At 42.8% G+C, this 13,471-nt stretch overlaps 1 protein-coding gene across 2 annotated transcripts in view; it reads right to left on the bottom strand.

The window, feature by feature from the left end:
- The window catches only part of LOC138946990 (outer dynein arm-docking complex subunit 4-like), a 36,454-nt gene extending 24,113 nt beyond the window's left edge, over nucleotides 1-12,341 (bottom strand). For both annotated transcript variants that reach the window (XM_070318410.1, XM_070318411.1), the window contains exons 1-5: nucleotides 12,040-12,341; nucleotides 7,559-7,690; nucleotides 4,621-4,774; nucleotides 2,869-2,930; nucleotides 1,709-1,880 (exon numbers count right to left, since the gene is read on the bottom strand). In XM_070318410.1, the coding sequence (XP_070174511.1) occupies nucleotides 1,709-1,880; nucleotides 2,869-2,930; nucleotides 4,621-4,774; nucleotides 7,559-7,690; nucleotides 12,040-12,150 (631 nt within the window). In that variant the 5' untranslated portion in view covers nucleotides 12,151-12,341. The remainder of the gene's footprint in view (nucleotides 1-1,708; nucleotides 1,881-2,868; nucleotides 2,931-4,620; nucleotides 4,775-7,558; nucleotides 7,691-12,039) is intronic.
- Nucleotides 12,342-13,471: the final 1,130 nt, after the last annotated feature.

Raw genomic sequence — 13,471 nt, 5'->3', positions numbered from 1 at the left:
TGAAAACACATGTCCGGGGATATCATTCCCAGGAACTCTCATGTCAAATGTCATAAAGATCGGTCCAGTAGAATCGCTCTACACACACAGACACACACACACACAGACACACATTCACCACGACCCTCGTCTCGATTCCCCCTCTATGTTAAAACATTTAGTCAAAACTTGACTAAATGTAAAAAGAATATTGTAAGGTACTGGAACGTTTTAATTTTACCAAACGTTCCCGTTTGTTACCACTCGATCTTGCTTTTTTATTGTCGATCAAGCAAGCAAAAACGCAAGCAGCAAATGGACAGAAAAACACACAAGATCAAGAATACGAAAACCTACGATGAAATGGGGTCTGAACTCTCTCATACATGTATAGGTTTTTAGTTTAGACATATTAGTTCTTTTCCACAGTTCTTGGGTTTCAACATCCATGAGCTGCATGGTCCCTTGCTGTCTCTGTTACAGTAAATTCTCGAAACTAGGAAATTTGCGAAATCCCTGAAAATTTCAGTAAATTTGTGAATTTCCTGTTTCACTCGGGGATTTCACGAATTTCCTAAAAATTCCAGGAAATTTGCGAATTTCCTGAAATGAGCATGCCATTTTTTCACAAATTTACTGAACAGTGGAAAACGTTTTAGTAAATTTGTAACATTCTTAAAAAATTTTTTTTAAAAAAGAGAGTCCGTTTTCTTTATTTTACATTGTGATTTTGATAGATTGACTGTTAGAAGAAAAAAACAAGTCGTGGAAGGCGAAAATACAACATTGTGGAGAGATCTACTTTTTGACGGAAGTGAACGAACACCTATGAATGACGTCTCGGTATATGTGAATGACGTCTGTATCTTTTGAAGCATCGCATTCTTCATGACGTCTTTCTGTGTCTGCATCCGCGAAATGTCTATTATTCTTTTCGGGGTCTTTGTCATCTATGTTCAGAACTCTATGTCCTTCTAGTTTCAGACTAACAGGCCTCCTGAGCGAGCCACTTTCCAAGGGCAGCTAAATTCGCGTATGGAAACAGTGGTGTCGTCTGGGATGCCGTTATCAGTATTCTCAGCGTTGAAGCATTTGTAAAGAGAAGAAACGATAACAGCAGGAGAAATAAAAGTCGTGTGTGCATTTTGGGGCTCTTGGAGAGACGATTTCGAGTTTGAATCCGTTTTTTCACATGCTCCAAATCGTGCAACATACAATCTTGCACACGTTTGCTTTAGTCAGTAGTGGCAAAGAAGGAAAGCGTGTGACATAACATATTTATACGTTTTTGGAATAAGAAAATGATGAAGAATAAGTTGACATTATTTTTGGATCGTTTTATAAAAAAATCATATTTTTAATGTCCAAACTCATTACTTAATTTTTACGCCTCCATGCTGAAATGCAACACCAAAAACATGAGTGTTTAACTTGCATTAATTTAAGGAAACCAGACTCATTTAATGGTTCACAAGCAACCAACAAAGCATTGTTACCCTTCAAATGCGTGTCAGTAAATTTGCGAAATTCCTGCCCCTTGAAATCAGGAAATTCGCGAATTTCCTAGAATTTTTAGGAAATCGGTGAAATCCCTGAGTGAAACAGGAAATTCACAAATTTACTGAAATTTCCAGGGATTTCGCGAATTTCCTGGTTACGAGAATTTACTGTAACATCCACATCCTCTGGTTTCACTGTCCAGTGTACTCAGCGTTACCAACCCACTGACCTGACTCTGTGAGGAGCTTCTCCAGGTAGCGCTTGTCTCCGTACAGCTCCCCCAGCATCTGTTTGATGGTTTTCTCGTGGGCCTGTGACCGCGTCAGCTCTCGTTTCGGTTTCACTTTGGGCTGTGCCGGGGGGCGTTGCAGAGCGGCTACAAAGCGTCGCTTCTTTTGTGCCTGTTAAAATAGAGTGGAGAGTGGTGACTATTGTGAAGATGTCTTTGCAAGGATTCCGTATTTATAGAGTGGAGAGTGGTGACTATTGTGAAGATGTCTTTGCAAGGATTCCGTATTTATAGAGTGGAGAGTGGTGACTATTGTGAAGATGTCTTTGCAAGGATTCCGTATTTATAGAGTGGAGAGTGGTGACTATTGTGGATTCTGTATATCTCTGTGTGTTGTCCGTTTGTTTCTCGTTGTTTCTTTTTTTTCTGTTCCTGTCTATGTCTCTCTCTGTCTCTGTCTCTCTCTCTGTCTCCCCCCCCCCCCCCCTCTCTCTCTCTCTCTTCGCACTTTCACACCGTCCTTTACATTACGCTGTGACAATAACACACCGTCACAATGTCACAACGTCACAACGTAACATTATGACAACGGTACAACGTCCCAAACACACAATGTGACAATGACACAACGTCACAACGACACATTGTGACAATGACACGTCCCAAACACACAATGTGACAATGACACAACGTCACAACGACACATTGTGACAATGACACGTCACAAACACACAATGTGTCAAAGACACAACGTCCCAAACACACAATGTGTCAATGACACAACGTCACAACGACACATTGTGACAATGACACGTCACAAACACACAATGTGTCAAAGACACAACGTCCCAAACACACAATGTGTCAATGACACAACGTCACAACGACACAATGTGACAATGACACATCACAAACACACAATGTGTCAATGACACAACGTCCCAAGCACACAATGTATCAATGACACAACGTCACAATGTGACAATGACACAACGTCACAACCACACAATGTGACAATGACACAACGTCCCACAGACACAATGTGACAATGACACAATGACACAACGTCCCACATACACAATGTGACAATGACACAATGACACAACGTCCCACAGACACAATGTGACAGCGACACAGTGCAGGCTGCACGTGAAACCCACTTCGTCTTGATCTGTGAAGAAGGACAGGTCCCCAGTGGTGTTCAGCTTACAGCGGTCCGGGGCTGCACACACAGCGCAGCGAGGATAAGGATAAGATTCATATAGACCTGTGAGGTTACCCTCGTGGTAGTTTGGGCTGCTTTCTCCCTGGGGAAAGCGAGCTGCCACACAATATACGACGCTACCCATTGTTTAGTTTTTATTACATTTAGTCAAGTTTTGACTAAATGTTTTAACATAGAGGGGGAATCGAGACGAGGGTCGTGGTGTGTGTGTGTCTGTGTGTGTGTAGAGCGATTCAGACTAAACTACTGGACCGATCTTTATGACATTTTACATGAGAGTTTCTGGGTATGAAATCCCCAGACGTTTTTTTCTTTTTTTCGATAAATGTCTTTTATGACGTCATATCCGGCTTTTTGTAAAAGTTGAGGCGGCACTGTCACACCCTCATTTTTCAATCAAATTGATTGAAATTTTGGCCAAACAATCTTCGACAAAGGCCGAACTTCGGTATTGCATTTCAGCATGGAGGCTTAAAAATTAATTAATGACTTTGGTCATTAAAAATCTGAAAATTGTCATTAAAATTATTCTTTTATAAAACGATCCAAAATTACTTTTATTTTATTCTTCATCATGTTCTGATTCCAAAAACATATAAATATGTTATATTCGGATTAAAACAAGCTCTGAAAACTAAAAATATAAAAATTATGATTAAAATTAAATTTTCGAAATCGTTTTAAAAACAATTTCATCTTATTCCTTGTCGGTTCCTGATTCCAAAAACATATAGATATGATATGTTTGGATTAAAAAAAACGCTCACAAAGTTAAAACGAAGAGAGGTACAGTAAAGCGTGCTATGCAGCACAGCGCAACGGCTACCGCGCTGAACAGGCTCGTCACTTTCACTGCCTTTTGCACTAGCGGCGGACTACGGTCATTGTGAAAAAATGCAGTGCGTTCAGTTTCATTCTGTGAGTTCCACAGCTTGACTAAATGTAGTAATTTCGCCTTACGCGACTTGTTTTTTCCTGCATGCGTGTATTAATTCATGTTTCCAAGCCCTGAGGCTTTCGCTGTGAACTTGGGTTCTTTATCGTGCGCATGCGTGCACACGGGGGTGTTCGGCCACCGAGGAGAGTCTGCACAAAGAGACTCTGGGAAATAAATCCCTCGTCGAACGTGGGGATCAAACCCACGCCGATAGCGACAACTGGTTTTGAAGCCATGCAGCGCGGCTACCGACTGAGCTATTTCCCCGCCCCTGAGGATATATTGTCAACACGGGAACACCACAGTCACATCATCCCACAACTATCAGTCGTCAACAAGCAAACAGCGCAGTTTACGAACAATAAAACGTATTTCATACCAGCAGGAACAAAGCTGCATTGAGTACAACATGCATATTATGCCTCAGGCTTGAGCAAAGTTATAGCGCAGAATATGAAAACCGTAAACTTACACATGCAAATTAAAATAAATTTAGAAAAATCCGAAATCATGGCAGCAGCATATTGGTACCTGTATTCTGTGTGCGTGTGTGTGTGTGTGTGTGTGTGTGTCTGTGTGTGTGTGTTTGTGCGCGCGCGCGTGTTTGTGTCTGTATGAGAGTGTGCGTACGTGCATGCGTGTCTTTGTGCTTGTGTGCGCCCGCGTGCGTGTGTGTGCGTGCGTGTGTGTGTGTGCGTGCGCGCGTATGTGTGTGTACATGTGTATGTCTGTGTGTGTGGTTCCACTCACTGCCCACAGAGTTTGTAATGGCCTCCTGTGCCTTCTGGATGCCCAGCCTGAACTGCTGCAGCTCGGGCCTCAGCTTTTGACCGCGGTGATAGAAGACCAGCGCCAGCTCAAAGTCCCCCCTGTAGTACATGGCCTCTGCCTTCTGGTAGATTCCCTGTCACATCAACCAAACACTTCTTTCATTTCAATGCTGCCCTAATCTTTAGCGTCGTCGTCATCATCATCATCATCATCATCATCATCATCATCATCATCATCATCATCATCATCATCATCATCATCATCATCATCATCATCGTCATCATCATCATCGTCATCATCATCATCATCACCTCAAAGAAGTTAACACTGACACATTTCGCGCAGAAGCAGCCCGCCGACTGCTTGATCCTCCGGTATCCTCAGACCCTGTACGTCATTTCGACTCCACTCTCAGCACACTTCTTGATGAACATGCGCCCACAAAAACCAAACTCATCGTAGATAGGCCTTCTGCACCCTGGATCACAGCTGAAGTTAAGTATGCAAAACAGTTGCGTCGCCGAGCAGAGAGGAAGTCGCGAACCTCAAAGCTGGTAGTTGACAGACAGATTTACAACAAGCAAAAGGAACATGTTCAGACACTCATCGCAGACGCCAAACAATCGCACTACAGCACCAAAATCTGTAAAACAACCTCTGCCAAAACACTCTTCTCCACAATGAATGACCTTCTTGGCTGCTCTTCTGCTTGCCCTTGCCCAACAACATCGACCCCTCCAAACTGTCGCAAGCTTTCTCTGATTACTTCCACAACAAGATCAAAACCATCCGTGACAAACTAGACAAAATCCCACACCAAAACTCTGAAACTCCTCCTGCATTTACAGGCACTCCCTTCACACACTTTCAGCCTCTCACTCTCACTGTCCTGGAGAAAGTCCTCAAAGAAATGACCTTGAAAATCTGTGACCTTGACCCTCTTCCCACACAACTCTTCTCTGACTGTCTTCCTGAACTCCTCCCTTCTATTCTCAAAATCATCAACACTTCTCTGCAAACAGGCACTGTCCCCAACTCCTTTAAGACTGCTGTTGTCAAACCTCTACTGAAGAAACCATCGCTTGACCCAAACACTCTCAGCAACTACCGCCCTGTCTCAAACCTTTCCTTCATCTCCAAACTCCTTGAAAGAGTCGTCCTGAAACAACTCAACTCTCACCTTCTTTGCAACAATCTTCTCTCTCCGCTTCAATCTGCCTATCGTCCTCACCACTCCACCGAAACTGCCCTTCTCAAAATCACTAATGATCTCCTCCTTGCCACTGACCAAGCTGAAATCTCTGCCGTCGCCCTACTTGATCTATCAGCGGCCTTTGACACAGTCGACCACAACATCCTCCGTCAACGCCTTCAGCACACCTTTGGTATCCATAGCACAGCTCTTTCTTGGTTCTCTTCTTATCTCACCGACAGCTACCAGACTGTTTCGATTGACAAACTGAACTCTGACCCCATCAGGCTTGAGTGCGGAGTCCCTCAGGGCTCAGTCCTTGGGCCTGTACTATTTACTCTCTACACTCAACCCCTTGACCACATCCTTGACCGACACAACGTTCTCCACCACTCTTTTGTCGACGACTCTCAACTTCACAACAGCTCTTCCCCTGACCAGTCTGAATCTCTTCTTTCCTCTATCTCTGACACTATCACTGACGTGCAGAATAGGATGACAGAAAACAAACTTCAGCTCAATAGCAACAAAACTGAAGCTATTCTAATAGGCACTACATCCAAACTCTCCAAAGCCACCTCCGACTCTCTTCAACTCTCTGACTCTTCTGTCCCTCTCTCTTCTGCTGTCAAAAATCTCGGAGTCACTCTAGACAACACCATTTCCATGAAACAACACATCTCTTCTGTCTCTCGCACCTGCTACTTCCAACTCCGCCGCATCGCCACTATCCGCAAGTACCTCACCGCAGATGCTACCGTCAAACTGGTCACTTCCACCATTCTCTCACGTCTTGACTATTGTAACTCTCTCCTGGCGGGTCTTCCCTCTTCTTCTATCTCTCGTCTCCAACGCATTCAAAATAGCTCTGCCCGTCTTGTCTTACGAAAGAAAAAGAGAGACCATAATCACCCCCCTCCTAAATCAGCTCCACTGGTTGCCCGTTCCTGCCCGCATCACATACAAAATCAACACTCTCACCTACAAATGCCTCCATGGTCTCGCCCCTGCCTATCTCTCTGACTCTCTCTCTCTCTCTATGTCCCTTCTCGAGCACTCAGATCATCTGCCGACTCCCTTAAGCTCAACATCCCCCACACCAAACTCAAAACAGCAGGTCAACGAGGATTTTCTTTCCAAGCACCTAACCAATGGAACACACTACCTCTCCCCATCCGTCAACAACAGTCCCTCGAATCATTCAAATCTGCACTCAAGACATTCCTTTTTTCCAAATAATCCATGCATTCTACACTGCCCACCCCCATCCCACCCTGAATAACTGTACATATTTAAATGGTTGATGGTGTGTGTGTGTGTTAGTGACTTTAAGTCTCCGTGTGTGTGAATGAGTGTATGTGCGCCTTGAGTCGCCTGTTGGTGAGATGTGTGCGCGTTACAAATATTCGTATTATTATTATTATTATTCTTCTTCTTATTATTATTATTATAACTATTATTATCATCATCATCGTGCAGTTGTGTGAGGTACAATTGCTCATGGAAACTCAAAAGCAACCGTCACCACCATCACCATAATCATTAACGCCATCATCATCACCATCACCATCACCACCATGATACCATTCCATTAATCATAACAATGATTCTTGGAGGAAATTCGCAGCTAAAGTCTCACACACTCTGCGTCGTATACGCTGCACACTTTCTCTGTGTATCAACGTGCCTAGTGAAAGGTGTGAGTGTTGTGACGTCAGGACATACCTTGTGGAACGTCTTGTCGTCCTGCAGGGAGGTCTCGGCATCAGAGAGAGCCTTGCGTGTGTCGCCCAGCGCCAGGTGGCATCGTGATCTGGCCACCAGGCAAGATTTGTCGTTACTGGCTAGTTCTAGGGCCTATTAACACAGTAAAATAATCATGTTGTTTGTGTGCTCTGGCCACCAGACAAGACTTGTCGTTACGGGCAAGCTCCAGGGCCTGTTAACACAGTGACGATGGTAAAATAATCATGTTGTTTGTGTGATCTGGCCATCGGGCAAGACTTGTCGTTACTGACTAGCTCTAGGACATGTTAACACAGCGAGTTCAGTAAAAATAATTATGTTGTTTGTGTGATCTGGCCACCAGGCAGGACTTGTCGTTACTGGCTATAGCTCTAGGGCCTGTTAACACAGTGAGTTCAGTCAAATAATCATGTTGTTTGTGTGATCTGGCCATCAGGCAAGACTTGTCGTTACTGGCTAGCTCTGGGGCCTGTTAACACAGCGACGACAGTAAAATAATCATGTTGTTTAGTGTTTATATAAATTATATTGTAAATGATATTGAGTCTGTTATTAAATTGTTTGCTGATGATACTAGCATGTCACTTGCATTGAATGATCCTGTAAGACGTGCCGAAATTTTAAATACAGACCTCGATAAAATTAGTTGTTGGGCAACACGTTGGAAAGTCACATTTAATGAAACCAAAACCAAATTGCTGAATATAAAACGTGACTTAAGCCAAATTGACCCGTTATTTTTCAATGGAATTGTTTTGGAAGACACAAAGGAACACAAGCACCTTGGTATTATTTTGCAAAATGACTGTAAATGGGACGCTCAAGTCAGAAATATTGTGAAAAAGACCACTTTGTTGATTAATTGTTTAAGGCATTATAAGTATAAGTTATGCAGAAAAGGTTTGGAAATAATGTACAAATCCTTTATTTTGCCACATTTTGACTATGTTGATGTATTATGGGATAATTGTACCGAAGCCCTGTCGAACACACTGAAAAAACTACACCTTGAAGCTTTACGTATTATAATTGGTGGTGTGCGGAGAACTAGTCATGGTAAGATTTACAAAGAAAGCGGATTTTGTAGTCTAAAGGAACGCCGAAGACAACATAAATTGATTTTATATAATAAAAATGGTTCATGGTAAATGTCCCCTATATTTAGTTGACCTTTTGCCACCACTAGTTTCATCCTTAAATCCCTATCACAGAAGACGACCACTTGAAAGATTTGTACCAGCTCACAGGACAGAAATCTTCCGAACATCCTTCGTTCCTTCGACTACAATTTTATGGATTGATCTGCCTGATGTGGTTAAAACCACAAACTCAATTAGCGAGTTTAAGCATTATTTACAAAGTCCTCATCATTATGTGCCAGTTTATTATTATTTTGGAAAAAGACAGGTAGAAATACAACACAGCAGAATGCGTTTAAACATGAGTAACCTTAATTCCGATTTATGCAAACGCCATTTAAAAGATAACCCACAGTGTGCGTGCGGTAACCGGAACGAAACAGCTGAACATTACTTGTTATACTGCACGTTGTTTGAAAATGCTCGTATGTCCACTATTAACTCACTGCCTGCCAATATTAGACACGTGGAAACATTATTAAGAGGCAGCGAGCAACATTCATTTCGCATAAATACATTGATTTTCGAGTCGGTCCAATCCTTTATTGCTGAATCTGGTCGACTAACTTGAAGGATTAGCCCACGTACTGGTATTGTGTATGTTTGTGTGCAGGAGAACGTAAACCCGCCTCTCAGTGTTGTTGCATCAATTACATATTTAACATAAGTAATAATTATCATTGAGTTTTTGTTTTTGTTTTGCTGTTCTCTTTTGTGTGTGTGTGTGTGTGTGTGTGTGTGTGTGTGTGTGTGTGTGTGTGTGTGTGTGTGTGTGTGTGTGTGTGTGTGTGTGTGTGTGTGTGTGTGTGGTTGTTTTCTTCCATACATTCGTAACGAACTATGCTGCCCTCTACATGAAAATGTACATTTATCTGAACTTACTTATTGCATGTCTCAGCATCGATGTTCTCGTCCCACGCGCTTCATTCATAGTCTCACATAATTTTTTTTCTTTATTTTTTTCTTTTCTTTTTTCTTTGATTAATTTTTTTTCTTTTTTTTTTCTGTAAATCCTCCTGTTTTGATTAAGTTCCCCATACCCCCTCCTACATTTTGTTCTTCTGGTTAATAATTGTGTTGTCCACCATTTTGAAAACTTGTGTAACTTCGCATTGTTATGGTCACGTCAAATAAGCATCTGCTTGAGTTCGTGTCCTAGCTGCATTTTTGTCATTTGTTTCATGTCATGTATTTTGAATAAAATTGTGTTTAAACCAAAGGAAGTTCATACAGAGAAGACAAAAGTTATCGTGTTTAGGAAGGGGGGATATTTGGCAGAAAACGAAAAGTGGAATTATGATGGTCACAGTGTAGAAATTGTAAACAAATATTGTTACCTTGGTCTTAAATTTACAACCATATTAAGTCTGAGACGTGGAACCCATCACTTGACAGTAAAGGCAAAAAAAATTACATTTTACGTTGTGAAAGTTTTCCTCAGGTTAAAAGAGATTACACGAGAGACATAATTATTTTTGAATTTTTGATTCCAAAGTCCAGTTTGTATTGTTATATTCCTCTGAAGTATGGGGTTTAACCAGATTGGATAGCATTGAAAACGTTTTTTTGGGGAGTTCCAACTCGTACACCAAACAGTAACAAGATGGTCTGCGGTGAATTGGTAAGATATCCTTTGTATATTAATGCCTATGTACGATGTTTACGATAATTATTGGTTCCGATTGCTTGAAATTGATTTTCATTTGGAATAAGGTAATAATACCAGACGGCAGGAAAGCCTTGATTTTGTAGAAGTCAAAGGTCGGAAGCTAATACCGGCATTGAACACATGACATGTAATTCAGACTGTGTATGCCATACTTACCTGGACTGCAAACCCTTGATGCTAGAGTTGCATCAATACTCATCATTCATATTCATTAATTGCATACTATATGGGGGGGGGGGGGGGGGGGGACCCTTTTTCCAGTGAGGAGAAAATTCGCGGTATGCGTGTTCCTCTCTCTTCCTTTGTCAATTAGATTCAGAGAGATTGGGATTTTTTCTAGCCATGAGCAGAACATGTTCCGATTACTTTCTCTCCTCTCTCTTGCTTCCGATCCATCAAGAAACAGAGTACAAGAAAGACTACAACGAAAGCACACCGTCCAATATGCCGAAAAGACGCCGGCTGCCCTCTGAAAGACCAGTTCCAGACTAATCCTGGAGGCGAGCGGCGGTGGGAAGGCCACTAATCCGTTTATCCGTATTTAGCAAAGGAGCGATTAGTAGACCGTACCCCGTGGCCATGTACACACCGTACTACAGGACACGCGAACCACTTACAACGCATCGTGTTTAATGGGAATGGAGCCGTGAAGATAAAAGTATTCCCATTTTGACGGGATCCCCCCCCCCCCCCCCCCTTCTCTCTATCTCTCTCTCTATCCCCCCCCCCTCTCTCTCTCTGTTGTTGGTTTGGATACTGATTGGTTAGCCAAAATCATCCATTCGTAATGCTGACATAGTTATCATTTAAGAATCAACTACAAGCTGCAAGTTCATAGTGGTGATGCTTAAATGACACATGATGCCAATGATCATAACTTATTTTCTCTCTCTCTCTCTCTCTCTCTCTCTCTCTCTCTCTCTCTCTCTCTCTCTCTCTCTCTCTCTCTCTCTCTCTCTCTCTCTCTCTCTCAATGTGTCGTTAAGTGGTGTGTTTTTTTTATAGACAGATCAGTAAATTATTTTCAGCTATCCTTCAATCTCTCTGTATATATCCGCAATGTGTGTGTGTGTGTGTGTGTGTGTGTGTGTGTGTGGATGTGTGTGTGTGTGTGTGGATGTGTGTGTGTGTGTATATATGTGTGTGCGTGTACATGCGTGAGTGTGTACATGCGTGAGTGTGTGTGTGTGTGTGTGTGTGTGTGTGTGTGTGTGTGTGTGTGTGTGTGTGTGTGTGTATGTGTGAGTGCGTTTGTGTGACAGCAAGAAAGACGAGAGGGGGGGCTGGGGGTGGTTTGGAGGCGGGAGTACAGGTCTTGGGTTCTTGAGCACTGAAAAAACGATTACTACAATGGTTCAACACGCGCGCACACACAAACACAATTTCAAAGTTGAAAATGTGACTCAGTGTTTAGGTATAGATGTAGCTACAACCACTTTCAGCAGCGTTACCTTTGTGTAGCGTTTGGTGGATTTATCGTAACTGATGTAGCAACAAATACAATCACTTTCAGCAGCCTAACCTTCGAGTAGCGTTTGATGGGTTTATCGTAGCTGATGTAGCTATAACCACTTTCAGCAGCCTTTCCTTTGTGTAGCGTTTGATGGGTTTGTCGTAGCTGATGTAGCTATAATCACTTTCAGCAGCCTTACCTTTGTGTAGCGTTTGATGGATTTATCGTATTGATGGGTCCTATGTAACATGGCGGCCTCGCTCTTGACCACAGAGAAAACCTCTTCTTTTTCATCCCCACTGTGTTCCATTTTTGTATGTTTATGTCTGAAGTGGTGCACAGAACCACTGGGGCAAACGCCCAAATGTGTAATCGGCTTGAGCGCGTCCCTGATATTCCCAAAAGACAGAAGCCGAACACTAGTTCCAGCCTAGAAAGGCGTATCTGTTGCTGCAGAATCCTTCATTAGGCCAGAGTGGCGTCCCCTCTCCATTTTGACGTCATATGACGTACATGAGGTTCAGCGTCACAAACTTATGATGTCATTATGAGCCGTAGTACATCATAAACGCGCCAGCATCTGGTCAGTGTTCGCTCGCACCCACACACACGTGACACAGACACAAATGCCCGATCGCTGGTACACAGTGACGGCTGTCTACATCCACTTTACATTGTACTCTATATTGTTTCGTCAAAAGAAAAGTGTCAACAGAAAAATAAAACACAACAGAAACCAGTCGTGCGTTTGTCGTCACTGTGCGCGAGGACACCAGCCAATCAAGCTTTGCGTTTGATGTATACATATCGCTCACACATGTGAGAGAGAGATCAGAGAGAGAGAGAGACTGAGACAGACAGACAGCTCAGACAGCTCTGAAAATTGTATCACTTTTATAGGAAGTACGATTCCTTTTGTTGCAGCTTCTAACATCAGGTACTTCAGTCGTATTGAGTAGGGCCTACATATAATGCCTTGGTCATTCTTGCATTGCACGTGAATTTGACAGTGCTTCAGATCGTTGTAATGTACATTATTTTTGTGTTTTGGGCAAACTAAAGAAAAACACAACAACCTCAGTTATCTAATTTTCCCTCGTTAAACGGGGTCACGCAGCTGAAAGATTGTGATTGGATGCATTATATGCGCAGTCATTCCTCGGCAAAGGAATACGTATTTTTATGAATAAATATTTGACTGACACTGTTGTGAGTTAGGATTGCATTTGTGGTCCTGCTCACGGTAAGCCACAACATATGTTTACTTCATGAATGCCCACTTTTCACTTCTAATTAGTCATTTATTGGAATCCGCTTTGTCAAGCCTTTGACTCTCCTTAGACATAGGGCTAAAGCAAACCTCAGTCTTGTCAGATTTAACTCTCTGAATGTGTTCACTATAAGTACAGGGCCGGATCTGGGGGGGGGGGGGGTTCTTGGGGTTCCGGAACCCCCCCCCCCCCCTGGCCATCCAATGTACCTCTCAGAGAAAAAAAAAAGTGGACTTTGGACCCCTGCCTTCAGTTGGAACCCCCCCCCCCCCCCCCCCCCTCAAACGAACTTGGTCCGGCCCTGTAAGTATGTGATACGATGCACTGACAATGGTTTGACTGTCTCCCATTTGATTATTG

The sequence above is a fragment of the Littorina saxatilis genome, linkage group LG14, assembly GCF_037325665.1.
Source record: "Littorina saxatilis isolate snail1 linkage group LG14, US_GU_Lsax_2.0, whole genome shotgun sequence".
NCBI lineage: Eukaryota > Metazoa > Mollusca > Gastropoda > Littorinimorpha > Littorinidae > Littorina > Littorina saxatilis.
This window is presented reverse-complemented; position numbering and strand designations above follow the sequence as displayed.